At 34.6% G+C, this 20694-nt stretch overlaps 1 protein-coding gene across 2 annotated transcripts in view; it reads right to left on the bottom strand.

The window, feature by feature from the left end:
• The window catches only part of LOC125664541 (ER membrane protein complex subunit 1-like), a 49144-nt gene that overhangs the window by 24003 nt on the left and 4447 nt on the right, over positions 1-20694 (bottom strand). The window contains exons 2-15 of one of the 2 annotated variants that reach the window (XM_056152862.1): positions 16856-16983; positions 14157-14222; positions 13844-13946; positions 12906-13019; positions 11650-11808; positions 11166-11274; positions 9831-9980; positions 8382-8450; positions 7881-7979; positions 7323-7419; positions 5638-5655; positions 3974-4090; positions 3523-3578; positions 1465-1626 (exon numbers count right to left, since the gene is read on the bottom strand). In XM_056152862.1, the coding sequence (XP_056008837.1) occupies positions 1465-1626; positions 3523-3578; positions 3974-4090; positions 5638-5655; positions 7323-7419; positions 7881-7979; positions 8382-8450; positions 9831-9980; positions 11166-11274; positions 11650-11808; positions 12906-13019; positions 13844-13946; positions 14157-14222; positions 16856-16983 (1447 nt within the window). The remainder of the gene's footprint in view (positions 1-1464; positions 1627-3522; positions 3579-3973; positions 4091-5637; positions 5656-7322; positions 7420-7880; positions 7980-8381; positions 8451-9830; positions 9981-11165; positions 11275-11649; positions 11809-12905; positions 13020-13843; positions 13947-14156; positions 14223-16855; positions 16984-20694) is intronic. The other variant, XM_056152863.1, reaches the window with a different exon arrangement.

Raw genomic sequence — 20694 nt, 5'->3', positions numbered from 1 at the left:
GTGTGTTACACATACTGAATACTACAATCCGTGATGCTGTGTGTTACACATACTGAATACTACAATCCGTGATGCTGCATGTTACATATACTGAATACTACAATCCGTGATGCTGTGTGTTACACATACTGAATACTACAATCCGTGATGCTGTGTGTTACATATACTGAATACTACAATCCGTGATGCTGTGTGTTACACATACTGAATACTACAATCCGTGATGCTGTTTCATATACTGAATACTACAATCCGTGATGCTGTTACATATACTGAATACTACAATCCGTGATGCTGTTACATATACTGAATACTACAATCCGTGATGCTGTGTGTTACACATACTGAATACTACAATCCGTGATGCTGCATGTTACATATACTGAATACTACAATCCGTGATGCTGTTACATATACTGAATACTACAATCCGTGATGCTGTGTGTTACACATACTGAATACTACAATCCGTGATGCTGTGTGTTACATATACTGAATACTACAATCCGTGATGCTGTGTGTTACATATACTACAATACTACAATCCGTGATGCTGTGTGTTACATATACTGAATACTACAATCCGTGATGCTGTGTGTTACACATACTGAATACTACAATCCGTGATTCTGTGTGTTACATATACTGAATACTACAATCCGTGATGCTGTGTGTTACATATACTGAATACTACAATCCGTGATGCTGTGTGTTACACATACTGAATACTACAATCCGTGATGCTGTGTGTTACATATACTGAATACTACAATCCGTGATGCTGTTTCATATACTGAATACTACAATCCGTGATGCTGTGTGTTACACATACTGAATACTACAATCCGTGATGCTGTGTGTTACACATACTGAATACTACAATCCGTGATGCTGTGTGTTACATATACTGAATACTACAATCCGTGATGCTGTTACATATACTGAATACTACAATCCGTGATGCTGTGTGTTACATATACTACAATACTACAATCCGTGATGCTGTGTGTTACATATACTACAATACTACAATCCGTGATGCTGTGTGTTACATATACTGAATACTACAATCCGTGATGCTGTTACATATACTGAATACTACAATCCGTGATGCTGTGTGTTACATAATTATACTGAATACTACAATCCGTGATGCTGTGTGTTACATAATTATACTGAATACTACAATCCGTGATGCTGTGTGTTACATATACTGAATACTACAATCCGTGATGCTGTTACATATACTGAATACTACAATCCGTGATTCTGTGTGTTACATGCCTATTACAACATCAGTATCATTAGGATCAGAGTATGAAAATTGTTGGGGGGGGGGGGGGGGGGGTGGGGGGGGGTGGGGGGTTCCCACTTGTCTTTAGTTGAAAAGTACTAAGAAAGACTTGATGTTGATCAATGTTTTTAATGATAAATTCTCCCATGATTCACCCTAACTTTGCTTACTTTGCCGGCTCCAGTCACCAGGATGATGAGTTTATTGAGGTTAAATTCGTCTCGCGTTAATTCCTCATCCTCGTCTTCTGACCCGCTTTCTGCCATTGCCTCGATGTCATGGTGATGATGTCGGTGACCCTGAAGCTTCTGAAGTTGTTGTTGTATGTAAGTCTGTAAGTACAGATGTATTGTATCTCTGATTTATAACAGGCCAAAATAAATCATGTTCTTCTTATCGCTTCCTTTTAAATCAAAACTTCATTATTTTTTGCTAATCAGTGTGTATATAAAAAATTTGTTCAAGGTGATGACAAACAAGTCCTTCATTTGCCACGACTTTTCCTACGACTTTGTGAATTTCTTAATTCATCATTAAAACTGAAGGTTTAACTTCACTATTGTCCGACACGAATAACTCCACTACTGTCCGATACGAATAACTTCATTGTCTGACACGAATAACTTCACTATTGTCCGACACGAATAACTTCACTATTGTCCGACACGAATAACTCCACTAATGTCTGATACGAATAACTTCATTGTCTGACACGAATAACTTCACTATTGTCTGACACGAATAACTTCACTATTGTCTGATACGAATAACTTCACTATTGTCTGACACGAATAACTTCACTATTGTCTGACACGAATAACTTCACTATTGTCTGATACGAATAACTTCACTATTGTCTGACACGAATAACTTCACTATTGTCTGACACGAATAACTTCACTATTGTCTGATACGAATAACTTCACTACTGTCTGACACGAATAACTTCATTGTCTGACACGAATAACTTCACTATTGTCTGACACAAATAACTTCACTATTGTCTGATACGAATAACTTCACTATTGTCTGATACGAATAACTTCACTATTGTCTGACACGAATAACTTCACTATTGTCTGATACGAATAACTTCACTATTGTCTGATACGAATAACTTCACTATTGTCTGATACGAATAACCTCACTATTGTCTGATACGAATAACTTCACTATTGTCTGACACGAATAACTTCACTATTGTCTGATACGAATAACTTCACTATTGTCTGATACGAATAACTTCACTATTGTCTGATACGAATAACTCGGAAGATTGAGATTTTCATACGGTTAATTTTACTCATTTTCCAGTTCATGACAAGCTGTAGAAATGTTCCAACAGGATACATTGAATGCAATGCTGAATTCTGTAGGTCAATAATATCCATCTAAATCAGTCAAAAGACTACCTACTGGAATTTAATTAAATCAGTCAAAAGACTACCTACAGGAATTTAATTAAATCAGTCAAAAAACTACCTACAGGAATTTAATTAAATCAGTCAAAAAACTACCTACAGGAATTTAATTACATCAGTCAAAAGACTACCTACAGGAATTTATTTACAACACTCCTTGGTGGAATACAATAAAACAACGTTTTATACTAAATTTACACAGATCACTGATTTATTCTAAATTTACACAGATCACAGATTTATTCTAAATTTACACAGATCACTGATTTATTCTAAATTTACACAGAACACTGATTTATTCTAAATTTACACGGATCACTGATTTATTCTAAATTTACACGGATCACTGATTTATTCTAAATTTACACGGATCACCGTTTTATTCTAAATTTACACGGATCACCGTTTTATTCTAAATTTACACAGATCACTGATTTATTCTAAATTTACACAGATCACTGATTTATTCTAAATTTACAGAGAACACTGATTTCAGTTATTCTAAATTTACACACTGAAGTCACATGATTCTGAAGTTTTGATAGGCCTCAATACTTCCGGTGCAGATTTCACTTCGCTCCATCCTACAATGTCACTTGAATTGAAAATTAAGAGTCCGTAACAACGAAACATACACGTACATCAGCTTATATTTACAATACGAGTCCTAAACAACGAAACATACACCTACATCACCTTATATTTACATTACGAGTCCGTAACAACGAAACATACATGTACATCAGTTTATATTTACATTACGAGTCCTAAACAACGAAACATACACGTACATCAGCTTATATTTACCTTTAACTGTGAAAACTGAGTCTTGAACCTCTTCATGTACATGGTTGCAATATCATCTATAATAAAAGGAAATACTATATTTACATAAAACAACAATATCAATGTACTTCAACAAGAAAAAGAATATACATGTACCCAGTACACAAATACCCTAAATAAAAACAATGTTAAGCCTATACTTACAGAATTTATCCCCTCCCCCATACTTACAGAATTTATCCCCTCCCCCATACTTACAGAATGTATCCCCCCATACTTACTGAATTTATCCCCCCCCATACTTACAGAATTTATCCTCCCCCCCCCCCCATACTTACTGAATTTATCCTCCCCCCCCCCCATACTTACAGAATTTATCCCCCCCCCCATACTTACAGAATTTATCCCCCCATACTTACAGAAATACCCCCCCCCCCTACTTACAGAATTTATCCCCAGCACACTAAGTTACCTCTGTGTGATCCAAATTCATCTTCATACTTGGCCTGGTTTTCGGACACCGGTAGATCGATCATTTCTACAGACAACACATACGCCAGGGCTTCCTCTCGCCTCCACGCAATCTTCCCTGTAAGTAGTTACTGGAACACTTAGAATCGCTGTAAATCATTGATCTAATGGATTCAATCTTCCCTGTAAGTAGTTACTGGAACACTTAGAATCGCTGTAAATCATTGATCTAATGGATTCAATCTTCCCTGTAAGTAGTTACTGGAACACTTAGAATCCCAAGAAATGCTGTAAATGATTGTTCTGATGGATGCTGTAAATTATAGATCTGATGGGTGCTGTAATTGATTGATTAGGTGGATGCTGTAAATTATAGTTCTGAGAGATACTGTAAATTGTTGAACTGATGGATGCTAAATGATTTATCTGATGGATGCTGTAATGATTGATCTAATGGATGCTGTAAATCATTGTTCTGAGAGATACTGTAAATTGTTGAACTGATGGATGCTAAATGATTTATCTGATGGATGCTGTAATGATTGATCTAATGGATGCTGTAAATCATTGTTCTGAGAGATACTGTAAATTGTTGAACTGATTGATGCTAAATGATTTATCTGATGGATGCTGTAATGATTGATCTAATGGATGCTGTAAATCATTGTTCTGAGAGATACTGTAAATTGTTGAACTGATTGATGCTAAATGATTTATCTGATGGATGCTGTAATGATTTATCTAATGGATGCTGTAAATCATTGTTCTGAGAGATACTGTAAATTGTTGAACTGTTGGATGCTAAATGATTTATCTGATGGATGCTGTAATGATTGATCTAATGGATGCTGTAAATCATTGTTCTGAGAGATACTGTAAATTGTTGAACTGATTGATGCTGTAAATGTAAAACTACAGGAGCCTTTCTATTGCTAATCCCACACACTACATTTCTAACATAATCAGTGATGTCATACAGTATGCTATTTTTACTTTATAGCTGTGACAACAATATAAACTGGACACAAAGTTTGCCATAAATCATAAACATATGTACAGTAAAACATTATTACAGCAAACACACTTATACTGAATTCCCACTTACAGAGAAATAATTTTCAATCCCTGTAGTTATAAAACATATTACGAAGTTTTTGGTCCCCAGCACTTCACTATAAGGCGTTTTACTGTAATTATTTGTTCCCAGCACTTCACTATAAGTGTGTTTTACTGTAATTGTTTGTCCCCAGCACTTCACTATAAGTGTGTTTTATTGTAATTGTTTGTCCCCAGAACTTCACTATAAGTGTGTTTTACTGTAATTGTTCATCCCCAGCACTTCACTATAAGTGTGTTTTATTGTAATTGTTTGTCCCTAGCTCTTCACTATAAGCATGTTTTAATCATTGCTGATAAAAAAAAATCTCCACCTAGTAAGAAAGTCCTCAGTGTTTTTATAAAAATCTGAAATAGAAGAAAAAGGAAACAATGTTTTTCTAGATCTGTTTAATTTTTTATTTATTATTTTAATTTTATCATTAACCAGTTTCTATACCTGTGTGTCACAGAGAGACTGAAGACCAGATACACTATACACAACATATACACTGGAACAATGCCACAAAAATCATGCAACGTACAGATCTGACTATAATACAAAATTACCAGGTGAGTGGTCCCGCTCTACAGAAAGGAAAAATCACAAAATCAGGTCATAGCTGACGCAGAACCAGTAGAGCTACACTAAACTCAGTTCATGAAAATCATTCTATGTTGGAGGCAAAAATAAAAACTAACTTTGGGAATAAGCATCCAGAAATTGATTACACTCCTGTGCATCAGTTTAAGTTTTAGTATTTAAACTATAAAAGCATGACATCTGTTTTTAGGTTTTGGTATTTAAACTATAAAAACATGACATCTGTTTTTAGGTTTTGGTATTTAAACTATAAAAACATGACATCTGTTTTTAGGTTTTGGTATTTAAACATCTAAAGTTATCTAATTTATAATGCTGATCATCATGTTGATACAAATGGTTGAGAAAAAGTCCACGTAGTGCAAATCCTTGATTGTTTTATCCACCATGTCACTCCTGTCGCTTGGCTGTGTCAAGTTGCGACTACAAAATGATAGTAACATGGGCCTACGTTTGGCACTTCAGTTAGTGATCATAAGGTCAGTTAGTGATCATGAGGTCAGTTAGTGATCACGAGAGGTCAGTTAGTGATCATGAGGTCAGTTTGTGATAACAAGGTCTGATCAGGTTCTAATCAGGACGTTTGTTGTCTTACATACCAGCTGAGATCCTTTCACTTGATGATATACAGAAACATTACCAGCTGTCGGTGAAGTGCCACAAATTTTGACCTTTGGATGGCACTCAAGGTTGTAGCAGTGAGGGTTTTTCAACATACCAATCCTTACTATGACACATAATCTCATTTTTTTTTAAGGTCTAACCTGAAAGACTTGTGATTCCAAGTTCAAATGCCAGGAGCTCAGTAAAGAAATGGTCACTACTCATTCTGAATGTCGGAGGTCAAGACAGACTTCATTATATGGGTATTGTTAAGTTGATGATATGCATACTTTAATATATAGTCACTATCTTGAATACCATGAATATGCCGAAGTGAGTTGGAAGTCCTAACTACATTAATTTTTCTGTATGCATTTTGACCTCAATTTCTGGAAAATTCCGATATCTAAAAAAAATTTCTCTCGGCTTCATTAAGTTCGTGATAATGAGGTTTGACTGTCCTTGTCATCATGTATACTTCTATTCTAACAAAGTTGCTTGTTATGTACGTGTGAAGATTTCAATATGTGTGAAGTCTGACATCTTCAAAGTGTTAAAAAATAGCAAAATCAAGGATTCTGTGGTTAAAATCCAAGAGAATATCAAAACATAAAAACATGAAATCCAAATGGCAGCCTAAGTGTGTGGTGTAAATAGTTAATTTTATTAAGAGATCATAATCACGCATATGAACTACTGACTACTGGGCGGTCATTTAAAGTCTCGCCTCCGTGTAAACTAAATAACTCACACATTTCATTATACAGTAAAACACAGTTATAGCAAATCACAAGGGCAAGCAAAACACAGTTCGTTATAACCAAACTTCATTATATCTAATAATATTTTCATTATTTTCCTATCACAGGGGAATCAATATCACTTCATGATAAGCATGAATTCGTTATACGCATGAATTCATTATAAGTGTGTTTTACTGTATATTTTTATGTTGTGTGTTGAAGAATCCATCCATTCAGGTCAGAATTGGGTTCACTTGCACTCTAACAATTTCTCTCTTGGCTGATGTTAGAAGCAGACATTTTACCTGTTTTAAGAACTAGCTGCATGGAGAAATCTTCTGACAGGATAGCAAACCTACAACCAAGCCTCAGATCTCTTTTCTTAAACAGCAAAACCTCCATCTGAAAATTAAAAAAAGCCTGACAGTTTCTAAATTGAACAAGCACACCTCTGTCTAAAAAATATAATATACATTCTGAAAGTTTCCAGATTAAACAACCACACCTCCATCTAAAAATAGAATAGACACTGACAGTTTCTAGATTTCCAAAACTAGCATATTACCATTGCAGACAAATGAAAGCATTTGATTACCAGTATACAGAGATACAGTTTGGTACCGGTCTGGTTTTTACTGTTGGTATTGTACAACCTGTTATGTTGTCATCTGGTTTGGTAACTTATCCACTGATTCATTCAAATAAATTGCAAACTTTGATTTAAAAAAAAAGTCTAGTTATCATAAGCATCTCATAAACACTCAATCTGTGAATCTTTAACCTAATATAAATCAGAGGGAAGTCATTTTGTGGTAGCTAGGCAACGGACTGATACAGCCCTTCCTCCTCTCTAGAAATCTTACCGTATGAGGAAAGCCATGTTGAGGTAGATATGTAATGGTTTGATAGAGTTCGGCCATTTCACCTCCAGTATTAAGGTCATATGCTCTCATCTTCAGCTCCTATTAAGCAAAAAAAAAAGTGTCTACAATGAGATATGTTCATCACTTTGGAAAAAACAATTTGAATGTTAATTTCACTTGTAAAGATTACATAAACATTTCTTAATTATAATCATTAAAATTTATAATATATTTTTTTTTAAATAATTTTAATGTTATTTTTACTTGCAAAGATACATATTCCATAAATATTTCTTAAATTAGCAAAATGGTGAACATTTCTTCTAGAGTGAATTTGTTTTCCTCGTCAGAAGGAATGAGACTTTTCACACATCTGGATAGTTATTAAATATGAAATAGACAATACAAGAACATCTGCTGCAATTATTGACCCCTGCTGATCTTTCTAGTGTAAATAATTACTGACCCCTGTTGATTTCTCTAGTGTAAATAATTACTGACCCCTGTTAATCTCTCTAGTGTAAATAACATGGACTGGGCATCAAGGGAAGCAATTTGTGCTGCACAAATCTAAAAAAAAAAAAGACAGTAGGAAAACAGTTAATCATTCTACCAAACCAAAACGTACAGTGAAACCTGTCTAATCCAAGCAAACCAAAATGTACAGTGAAACCTGTCTAATCCCAGCAAACCACAATGTACAGTTAAACCTGTCTAATCTGATATGTGCTGGGAAACAAAATTTTGTCACAATACACAGTATGTTGGAATACACAGTGCAAACACACTGAAATTCAGAATGAAAATAAAAGGTTGGAATGTGCTGTGAAATGGATTGCACAGGTTTTGGATAAGTCAGTTTTCACTGTACAGTATATATATATATATATATATATATATATATATATATATATATATACACACACAAATCACAACATTGGTTGACATCACAATTTAGTGTTCCGATGTTTGAAACATTGTTCCACTTCATACTATCTTAAAACATTGTTATAAACATATTGTTCCACTTTATACTATCTTAAAACATTGTTATAAACATATTGTTCCACTTTATACTATCTTAAAACATTGTTATAAACATATTGTTCCACTTTATACTATCTTAAAACATTGTTATAAACATATTGTTCCACTTTATACAATCTTAAAACATTGATATAAACATATTGTTCTTTATACTATCTTCAAACATTGCTATAAACATACTGTTCCACTTTATACTATCTTCAAACATTGTTATAAACATATCGTTCCACTTTATACTATCTTCAAACATTGTTATAAACATATCGTTCCACTTCTAACTATATAAACATATTGTTCCAATTCATACTATCTTTAATAAGCTTTTCCTGTTGATACAGATAGCGTAAATTACATCAGTAGTTTTAATAAAATTATGATTTAACTTAAGTAATGAAACTAATTTTTCATCACTCTATACCATATTTGTGACATATAAAACTCCCTAAAAATATTCCAAACCAAGTTCATTCCCGAGTATTAAAAAATGTTACAGACTAATTCACTGTAATTCCATCATTGTTTTGAACATATTTTATTGTATAATACATGTACATACAAATGGATTAATTTCACCATTGTAAATCAAAACATTGACAACAGCCTACCAACAAAAAATGTATCGTTTTGACAGCTGTATACTGTACTTGGATTAGGCAAATCTTTTGTGAGCTTGACTTCATGAGATGTGATTTTACTTACATTAGGCAGATCTTTCCTGAGCTTGACTCCCTGAGATGTGATTTTACTTACATTAGACAGATATTTCTTGACCTTGACTTCATGAGATGTGATTTTACTTACATTAAGCAGATTTTTCTTGAGTTTGACTTCATGAGATGTGATTTTACTTACATTAGGCAGATATTTCTTGAGCTTGACTTCATGAAATGTGATTTTACTTACATTAGGCAGATCCTTCTTAAGCTTGACTCCATGAGATGCGATTTCTAACAAGGCAATGTGATCTTTCCTCATCCTCAAAAATATATAAGGCTCATCTGCCTTTTTCTGGGTTTCTATGGTAACACCATCATCTGCCTCCAAACCTAAAATCTTTACAAAAAGAACCCAAAACTTTACAAGGATTAATTTCAAATTCACTACTCTGCATTTAATGTAATATTATGATCATTTACATGAAGTGTGTAGAATCAAGTACAACAAAGAATGATGCATGTTTTCATAAAACAATAACTACAGGTAAACTGCCTGCTTTGGAGATATCTAACAATTTGGTAGTTTCCATGGTTACAGGTAAATTGCCTGCTTTGGATAGCTAACAATTTGGTAGTTTCCATGGTTACAGGTAAACTGCCTGCTTTGGATAGCTAACAATTTGGTAGTTTCCATGGTTACAAATAAACTGCCTGCTTTGGATAGCTAACAATTTTGTAGTTTCCATGGTTACAAGTAAACTGCCTGTCTTGGATATCTAACAATTTGTTAGTTTCAATAGCTACATGTAAACTATTTGTCTACCTGCTACACACATTAACTGTACGTAAACTAGCCAACAATCTGCTTGGTTCAGTATCTACATGTATTTAATTTGATCAAATGACAATCTCAGCTTGCTTCTAAAGCTACCTGTAAACAGTTTTTATAGCTACCAGTAAACAGTTTCTATAGCTACCTGTAAACAGTTTCTATAGCTACCTGTAAACAGCTTCTAAAGCTACCTGTAAACAGTTTTTATAGCTACCAGTAAACAGTTTCTATAGCTACCTGTAAACAGTTTCTTTAGCTACCTGTAAAAAGTTTCTATAGTTACATGTAAACAGTTTCTATAGCTACATGTAAACAGTTTCTATAGCTACCTGTAAACAGTTTCTATAGTTACATGTAAACAGTTTCTATAGCTACCTGTAAACAGTTTCTATAGCTACCTGTAAACAGTTTCTATAGTTACATGTAAACAGTTTCTATAGCTTACTTACTGTAAACAGTTTCTATAGCCACCTGTAAACAGTTTCTATAGCTACCTGTAAACAGCTTCTATAGCTTACTGTAAACAGCTTCTATAGTTACCTGTAAACAGTTTCTATAGCTACATGTAAACAGTTTCTATAGCGACCTGTAAACAGTTTCTATAGCTACATGTAACAGCTTCAATAGCTACCTGTAAACAGTTTCTATAGTTACCTGTAAACAGTTTCTATAGCTATCTGTAAACAGTTTCTATAGCTACCTGTAAACAGTTTCTATAGCTTACTTACTGTAAACAGTTTCTATAGCTACCTGTAAACTGGTTGATTTGAATGTCTGACCATCTGCTAAGTTTAGTGTTAGAAGATTTTGGTCCTCATGTCTGTAGCAAACCAGGAAACCACCAGATGACACAACACACCTGAAATTAGAGTAAAGTAAATAATTCAACTACATCGCAGGAGAACGAACTTGTTGTTATGCTGTCATCTCGCACATTTATCAATAGTAATTGTTATGGATCAGGATAAACCCAGACCAGCAGAAATGAATCGCAAACAATTCAAAGATGTAAAACTGCCATCTCTTACATCTTCTAATAACATTCTATTACCTGAAATATTCAAATGAATTTTTACTTATCACAAACCAAGATACATGTAGGCACAAATAAAGTTTATGTAAAACAATATAATTCAGTCAAATATTAGCACAGTGTATATACACAGGGACATTGAAAATTACGTGTCAGTAGCCTTAAGTTCACGTAGATCATTAACTATGTTAACAGCCATACTTTGTGTTAGAGGTCAGCCAGGGTGCTGTCACAGACTGAGTGGACTTTATCACTCCATCCACATCCACGGTTACTATGGTAATCTGCTGTCCGTAAGATTGACCAATCACAAACAGGTTTGTACCCGACAAAGCTAGGTGCGTGAAGACCACTTGGTTACTACAAATCAATATATGAAAGAAAACTTCGCACCACGAGATTTTATACATGTACCTATAGCATCACTCTGCTGTAAATACACAAAACAAAGTGTGATAAGAGCACTCACAACCCTTTCACATCCTTTTTTGTTTCTCATCCTTTTAACCACCTTTGTAGACTTTTTCTGCACATACTCATATAAAGTTTTAATTGAAAACTAGAACTGTCTTAATGGAACTAATCCCCCCCCCCCACACACACACACATTGAATGGTGGGAAATAGTGAATTTGTGCTCAATGAAGAATGAATGTTTTTAAGATGTACCCCGGACTGTGATAACATAACACCCCCTCCTCATAATAGAAAAAATATCCTTTACTTCCTTGAATGTTAAAATATCTAATAAAACTAGCAGTTGCACAACTTCATTATTTATACACGATATAGTTTTAATCAAATCAGTTCATCAATGTTAAAGATATACCTTAGACAAATTATGTCTACCGACGGAAAGACAGACAAAGTGAGATTCCAGTATAAAACGTATTATCCTTTAAGGAAACAAGAAATTGAAAGTGCTCCATTTAAGTTCTTTCTGTTCATATATTCTGTTCATAAATTCATCCATTCGTTTCAGCTCAGCATCGAAGTCTTCATCTCTTTAAATGATGTTAAATAACAAGATACTGTAGGTAACAAAATTCTTTGTTTACCTAAATCAGGGACTTACAACTTAAGATGAAAAATGGGTTTTTTTAATGCAATTTTTCTAACGATACACTTTTTAAATATGCAGATTATGGAAAATAGAAAGAAAATATAAAAATAAGTGCATGCACAAACACCCATATTTTCACAAATGAAATAGGAAATATTAAGCAAATAATCAATCTGTACTGACTGTAAATATACTTAGATATGTATTTATTACATGTATACTTGTACTTTTGAAAAAAGATATCGCATGCCTTTTCATAAAAATAAATAAATTAAAAAAAATATATTTTCACAAATATCAAACATTCATGGAAATATTTGGACCAATTATAAATATTGATCTTTAATTGTAAGACGTTTTGTACAAAGGACTCTTGATCTCTAGACAAATCTCACCTTTGTGGAAGTGCAATTGACCATTTCTGTTTCCCTGACCTAGTTTCCAGACCAAGCACAGCTTCTTGCACCATAACAGCCACCAGATCTTTACTGCACTGGACGATGTCAGCTCTGAAAGAGCATAGACTCAATTCAAGTCAGAAACAAGTAGAAGTCATCAAGCAGTTATGGGATTAGTGCTATAAAGAATGGGGAAATAATCCTACTGCATCAGTGAGCAGGGCGGGATCTCTCTCATGCCACACCTGCTGTGACACGGAACCTCGGATTTTGTGGTTTCATCTTTAAGAACTGCCCCATTTAGTCACCTCTTACAACAAGCAAGGGGGTACTGAGGACCTATTCTAACCCGGATCCAAACGGGATGGGAATGCTGAGATGTTGAGATCAATTTGCAATAGTGTATATATTAAATATTAAAATCGCCTCACACATGGTACCTAGGGCAAAATGAGAAACAGTAGCACCAGGGTCCTGCTTTAAGAGGCCACCCATGGGAGAATTATATAATTACTACAGTGAAATTAACACAATGAAACAAACAAATATCATATGTTTGGAACCAGAAACAATTTAACCATTCTGGTTTAGTCTAGTATTAATATATGCATATTGTACATGCACTGTCAAACTACCTCTACCTGCCTCAACATAATGAACCTCTGACCGCCTCAACAAAATGAACCTCTAACTGCCTCAACAAAATGAACCTCTAACTGCCTCAACAAAATGAACCTCTGACCGCCTCAACATAATGAACCTCTGACTGCCTCAACAAAATGAACCTCTAACTGCCTCAACAAAATGAACCTCTAACTGCCTCAACAAAAACAATCAGATCATTATAGCATAATCAAAATGAACCCCTAACTCCCTCAACAAAAACAATCAGATAATTATAGTAAAACGATCATTATTGTATAATCAAAACGAACCTGTCATTTTTTGATCCCGGCAAAGAGATATCCCAGTCTGCTACACCATTCCCAGGGTTCCATTTTCGCACAAATCGCCCGCCTCCATTTATGGTAATCAACACTGCATACAAAAAGAACCCTTTATTCAATGTTTACTACTTTCCCCCTACCTCTTTCATTTAATTCATCCAAGGAAACACTATTTTATAACTACACCGTTGAAATTAACGGTCATCATTCTGAATTACTTTTTACTAACCATTAACGGTCATCATTCTGAATTACTTTTGACTAAATTAACGGTCATCATTCTGAATTACTTTTGACTAACCATTTCCGGAGTGGAGAGTTTTGTCAATCTGTCCTCTTGTTCCTTCTTCTAAAACTTTCCTCCAAGCTTTACAACGAATAACATAAATAAGGATTAGCATATTATTTCCTCCAAGCTTTACAACGAATAACATAAATAAGGATTAGCACATCATCTGAGTATCTTATTGTTATACATTGTGTCACATATAAATAAGGATTAGCACATCATCTGAGTATCTTATTGTTATACATTGTGTCACATATAAATAAGGATTAGCACATCATCTGAGTATCTTATTGTTATACATTGTGTCACATATAAATAAGGATTAGCACATCATCTGAGTATCTTATTGTTATACATAAGGATTAGCACATCATCTGAGTATCTTATTGTTATACATAAGGATTAGCACATCATCTGAGTATCTTATTGTTATACATAAGGATTAGCACATCATCTGAGTATCTTATTGTTATACATAAGGATTAGCACATCATCTGAGTATCTTATTGTTATACATAAGGATTAGCACATCATCTGAGTATCTTATTGTTATACATAAGGATTAGCACATCATCTGAGTATCTTATTGTTATACATAAGGATTAGCACATCATCTGAGTATCTTATTGTTATACATTGTGTCACATATAAATAAGGATTAGCACATCATCTGAGTATCTTATTGTTATACATAAGGATTAGCACATCATCTGAGTATCTTATTGTTATACATAAGGATTAGCACATCATCTGAGTATCTTATTGTTTATACACTGTGTCACATCTCTCGTCATTGATAACATTTCTAAATATTCATAAAATAATCATTATAAAATCTTAAACTTTTGTTTTAATGAAATTACAAATTGAAATCCTTAACCAACTCCTGACATATATAATTATGTAGTGAGTACATAATCCTAAATCTATGCAATAAAACTGACTGCCATTTTACGTTTATTCCAGATTTCAGTCCGTTCCATCCACGTTACAGAGACAAGTGAAAAGAAGATCTACATCATACATCAACAAGGTCAAGGTCACGAAACAAAGAAGATCTTTACTCAGTCAAAACATCATACATCAACAAGGTCAAGGTCACGAAACAAAGAAGATCTTTACTCAGTCAAAACATCATACATCAACAAGGTCAAGGTCACGAAACAAAGAAGATCTTTACTCAGTCAAAACATCATACATCAACAAGGTCACGAAACAAAGAAGATCTTTACTCAGTCAAAACATCATACATCAACAAGGTCAAGGTCACGAAACAAAGAAGATTACTGGTCAACAAGATCACGAAACAATTCAGATTACTACTCAACAAGGTCAGGAAACAGTTCAGATTACTAGTCAACAAGATGACGAAACAGTTCAGATTACTAGTCAACAAGATCACGAAACAATTCAGATTACTACTCAACAAGATCACTACTAGTCAACAAGATCAAGGTCATGAAACAATTCAGATTACTAGTCAACAAGGTCAAGATCACGAAACAATTCAGGTTACTAGTCAACAACATCAAGGTCACGAAACAGTTCAGATTACTACTCAACAAGATCACGATACAATTCAGATTACTAGTCAACAAGGTCAGGAAACAGTTCAGATTACTAGTCAACAAGAAGACGAAACAATTCAGATTACTACTCGACAAGGTCACGAAACAATTCAGATTACTGGTCAACAAGGTCAAGGTCACGAAACAATTCAGGTTACTAGTCAACAAGATCACGAAACAGTTCAGATTACTAATCAACAAGGTCACGAAACAATTCAGATTACTAGTCAACAACATCAAGGTCACGAAACAGTTTAGATTACTAGTCAACAAGGTCAAGATCACGAAACAATTCAGATTACTAGTCAACAAGATGACAAAACAGTTCAGATTACTAGTCAACAAGGTCAAGTTCAGGAAACAATTCAGATTACTAGTCAACAAGGTCAAGTTCAGGAAACAATTCAGATTACTAGTCAACAAGATCAAGGTCACGAAACAATTCAGATTACTAGTCAACAACTTTGAACAAAGTCACAAAACAGTTCAGATTACTAGTCAACAAGATCACGAAACAGTTTAGATTACTAGTCAACAAGATCAAGGTCACGAAACAGTTTAGATTACTAGTCAACAAGGTCACGAAACAATTCAGATTACTAGTCAACAACATCAAGGTCACGAAACAATTCAGATTACTAGTCAACAACATCAAGGTCACGAAACAGTTCAGATTACTAGTCAACAAGGTCACGAAACAATTCAGATTACTAGTCAACAAGGTCAAGATCACGAAACAATTCAGGTTACTAGTCAACAAGATCAAGATGACGAAACAGTTCAGATTACTAGTCAACAAGGTCAAGATCACGAAACAATTCAGATTACTAGTCAATAAGGTCACGAAACAATTCAGATTACTAGTCAACAAGGTCAAGATCACGAAACAATTCAGGTTACTAGTCAACAAGATCAAGATGACGAAACAGTTCAGATTACTAGTCAACAAGGTCACAAGATCACAAAACAATTCAGACAACTAGTCAACAAGGTCAAGATCACGAAACAATTCAGATTACTGGCTATATTTGCCGTGATGACACTTACCTGGGGAACCATTGTGAGAGTGCAAAAAGGTCAGCACATGCTTCTCAGAAACAATGATATCAGATAACTAGTGATGTTTGCCACGATGAAACTTACCCAGGGAACCATTGTGAGAGTGCACAGATGCTAGCACATGCTTCTCAGAAGACACCAACAAGCGTTTACCGGCATGGAAAGACTGATCCCAGAAAACGTCTTTAATCTTCCCTACATACTGCTGATGCCTGAAAGAAAAGACTTTTAACAATGAAAGATGGAGATATTTTATTCTCAGATACTAATAAACTTAATAAATGAAAGATGGAGATATCTTATTCTCAGATACTAATAAACTTAATAAATGAAAGATGGAGATATCTTATTCTCAGATACTAATAAACTTAATAAATGAAAGATGGAGATATCTTATTCTCAGATACTAATAAACTTAATAAATGAAAGATGGAGATATCTTATTCTCAGATACTAATACACTTAATAAATGAAAGATGGAGATATCTTATTCTCAGATACTAATACACTTAATAAATGAAAGATGGAGATATCTTATTCTCAGATACTAATACACTTAATAAATGAAAGATGGAGATATCTTATTCTCAGATACTAATACACTTAATAAATGAAAGATGGAGATATCTTATTCTCAGATACTAATACACTTAATAAATGAAAGATGGAGATATCTTATTCTCAGATACTAATAAACTTAATAAATGAAAGATGGAGATATCTTATTCTCAGATACTAATAAACTTAATAAATCTGTGTTTCTCTGTGGTTTAGATGGTCACATGTAGCAATTAGTATTCATCCTTTTGGGAATATATGAAAGTAATAATAAGCTTTAATACCCATCGCATGAGTACAGAAATCTATTTTGTATCTCACTGTACACAAGAGTTAAACAAGGGAAAATAACGATTGGACAACTAGAAAATTATGTCTCACAACAATATCACTTTGCTGTCATTATATAATTTAGAACACCCCAACCCCCCTCCATCCCCCAGTAGTAAAACTAAATCATTTTAATCATTAAAATAAACATATCATCTTAATTTTGTTCAATACATACATATATTTCTTATCATGTATGTTCACAACATTTAATCATTATCATATTGTTTATTACTTAATTTATTGACTTTTGAAAAATTATTGATTAGGCCAATTCAATTTAATTAGTAGATTATCATCCAGGGTCAGCAAAAAGTATGGGGCAGGTGGGAAGATTTTATTTTTTAATTTTTATTTTCTGAGAAAAATATTAAAGACAAACAAGGTTTTTTCCCCCAACAGATTCGATTATCTAATGGCACAGGGGTCAACATTAACGTTTGTCCGCTTGTCCGGTACCAGTGGAAAAACATTTCGGACAAGTGAATATTAATGGGCACTTGTCCGATTGGACAAGTGCTTTTTTATGTAAAGAAGTCTCCAAACAATTTGGTGAAAAGTTTATCGGTAGTTCAGAGTAGAAAGTAATGCATGAAAAATGAACTTCGATCCCGATATCAATCGCTATGTAAACTAGCTGAGTCAAACTCAATCGGGATTGGTGTTCACTTATTGCGTACTACTTTAAATCATCCATGGATCTTACGAAGTCATTGATTCGAAGTCTAGATAAAATTTTGTTTTATGCATTTGTGGTTTTTATCAAGAGAATAAGATAAAAAAATCAATCAACCAGGTATAAAAATAGACTACATGTATGTATTAAGTAAATTCAATACAGTTTTCAAGTTGACAAAATTAGATCCTTTTTTGAAAAATTTTTGGACAAGTGAAGTTGAAGTTCGGACAGGTAAATATCTTTGTCCCTTGTCCGAATGGACAAGTAGGAAAACAAGTTAATGTTGAGCCCTGTTTCTAATGGCAGATGGATATCAATCTATGCTATTTTCATACACTAATTCCAGGTTAAGCTTTAATTTAAGGATATAACAGAAATATACATGTACCTAACTTCTTCAAGATTTACGTCTGTAAGAACGCAAAAATTTAAGAAAACCATATAAATCTATTTTCTTCACGTGACTTTACACGTTCCTATACCAGAAATGTAAACAAGAAGTGTAAATACCGGAGTCGGACATGAAAATATTCCGGAAATCGCAAGTTTCGCAAAATAAAAAAATTCGGGGAGGGCCAATTTTTGAGGGGCAGGCGGGGATGATAATCTATCAATTAAGTCGAATTGGTCTTATGTGTTTATTTTACATCTTACTACATGAATTACCAGTCAAATTTCCTAATCTGATCCTCATACAAACGGCACTGTGAGCCTCATACAAACGGCACTGTGAGCCTCATACACACGGTACTGTGAGCCTCATACAAATGGTACTATGAGCTTCATACACACGGTACTGTGAGCCTCATACACACGGTACTGTGAGCCTCATACAAACGGCACTGTGAGCCTCATACACACGGCACTGTGAGCCTCATACAAACGGTACTGTGATCCTTATACAAACGGTACTAAGATCCTCATACAAATGGCACTGTGAGCCTCATACAAACGGTACTGTGAGCCTCATACACACGGTACTGTGAGCCTCATACAAATGGTACTATGAGCTTCATACACACGGTACTGTGAGCCTCATACACACGGTACTGTGAGCCTGAGACATACAAACGGCACTGTGAGCCTCATATACACGGCACTGTGAGCCTCATACAAACGGTACTGTGATCCTTATACAAACGGTACTGTGAGCCTCATACAAATGGCACTGTGAGCCTCATACAAACGGTACTGTGAGCCTCATACACACGGTACTGTGAGCCTCATACAAATGGTACTATGAGCTTCATACACACGGTACTGTGAGCCTCATACACACGGTACTGTGAGCCTCATACAAACGGCACTGTGAGCCTCATACACACGGCACTGTGAGCCTCATACAAACGGTACTGTGATCCTTATACAAACGGTACTAAGATCCTCATACAAATGGCACTGTGAGCCCCATAAAAACGGTACTGTGAGCCTCATACACATGGTACTATGAGCCTCATACACACGGTACTGTGAGCTTTACACATGCATAGCTAAACTATCTTTACCAAGTCTAATTGACGGGAAAATGTCTGCCTCCTGCAACTGTGTACATCGACTATATAAACATTCATAAATCAGCTGTATGTGTATGAGTCATCATACTTTATTACACTCTAATACACATGTAATGTAATAATTATATGAAATGAAACAAGAGGTCCATGGGCCACATCGCTCACCTGAGTCCATATCAGAAGACTTTCTATATATATTTGCATGTAAAACCATAGTCCTTATTATGGCCCCAACCTACCCTTGGAGGCCATAGTTTTTGCAAACTTGAATCTACACTATGTCAGAAAGCTTTCATGTAAATGTGAATTTCTTTGGCCCAATGGTTCGCGAGAAGAAGATATTTGAAGATTTTTCCTATATATTTGTATGTAAAACTTTGATCCCCCCTTGTGGCCCCATCCTACCCCCAGGGGCCATGATTTGAACAAACTTGAATATATGCACTATATCAGAAAGCTTTCATGTAAATATCAGCTTTTCTGGCTCAGTGGTTCTTAAGAAGAAGATTTTTTTTTAAAAATTCCTATATATTTGTATGTAAAACTTTGATCCCCTATTGTGGCCCCATCCTATAACAGGGGGCCAGGATTTTAACAAACTTAACTCTGCTCTATGTTAGGAAGCTGTTCATGTGAATATCAGCTTTTCTGGCTCAGTGGTTCTTGAGAAGAAGATTCTTAAAGAATGTCCCTATATATTTGTATGTAAAACTTTGATCCCCCCTTGTAGCCCCATCCAACCCCCAGGGGCCATGATTTGAACAAACTTGAATCTGCACTATGTCAGGAAGCTTTCATGTAAATATCAGCTTTTCTGGCTTAGTGGTTCTTGAGAAGAAGAT

This window comes from Ostrea edulis, chromosome 1, assembly GCF_947568905.1.
Source record: "Ostrea edulis chromosome 1, xbOstEdul1.1, whole genome shotgun sequence".
Lineage (NCBI taxonomy): Eukaryota > Metazoa > Mollusca > Bivalvia > Ostreida > Ostreidae > Ostrea > Ostrea edulis.
This window is presented reverse-complemented; position numbering and strand designations above follow the sequence as displayed.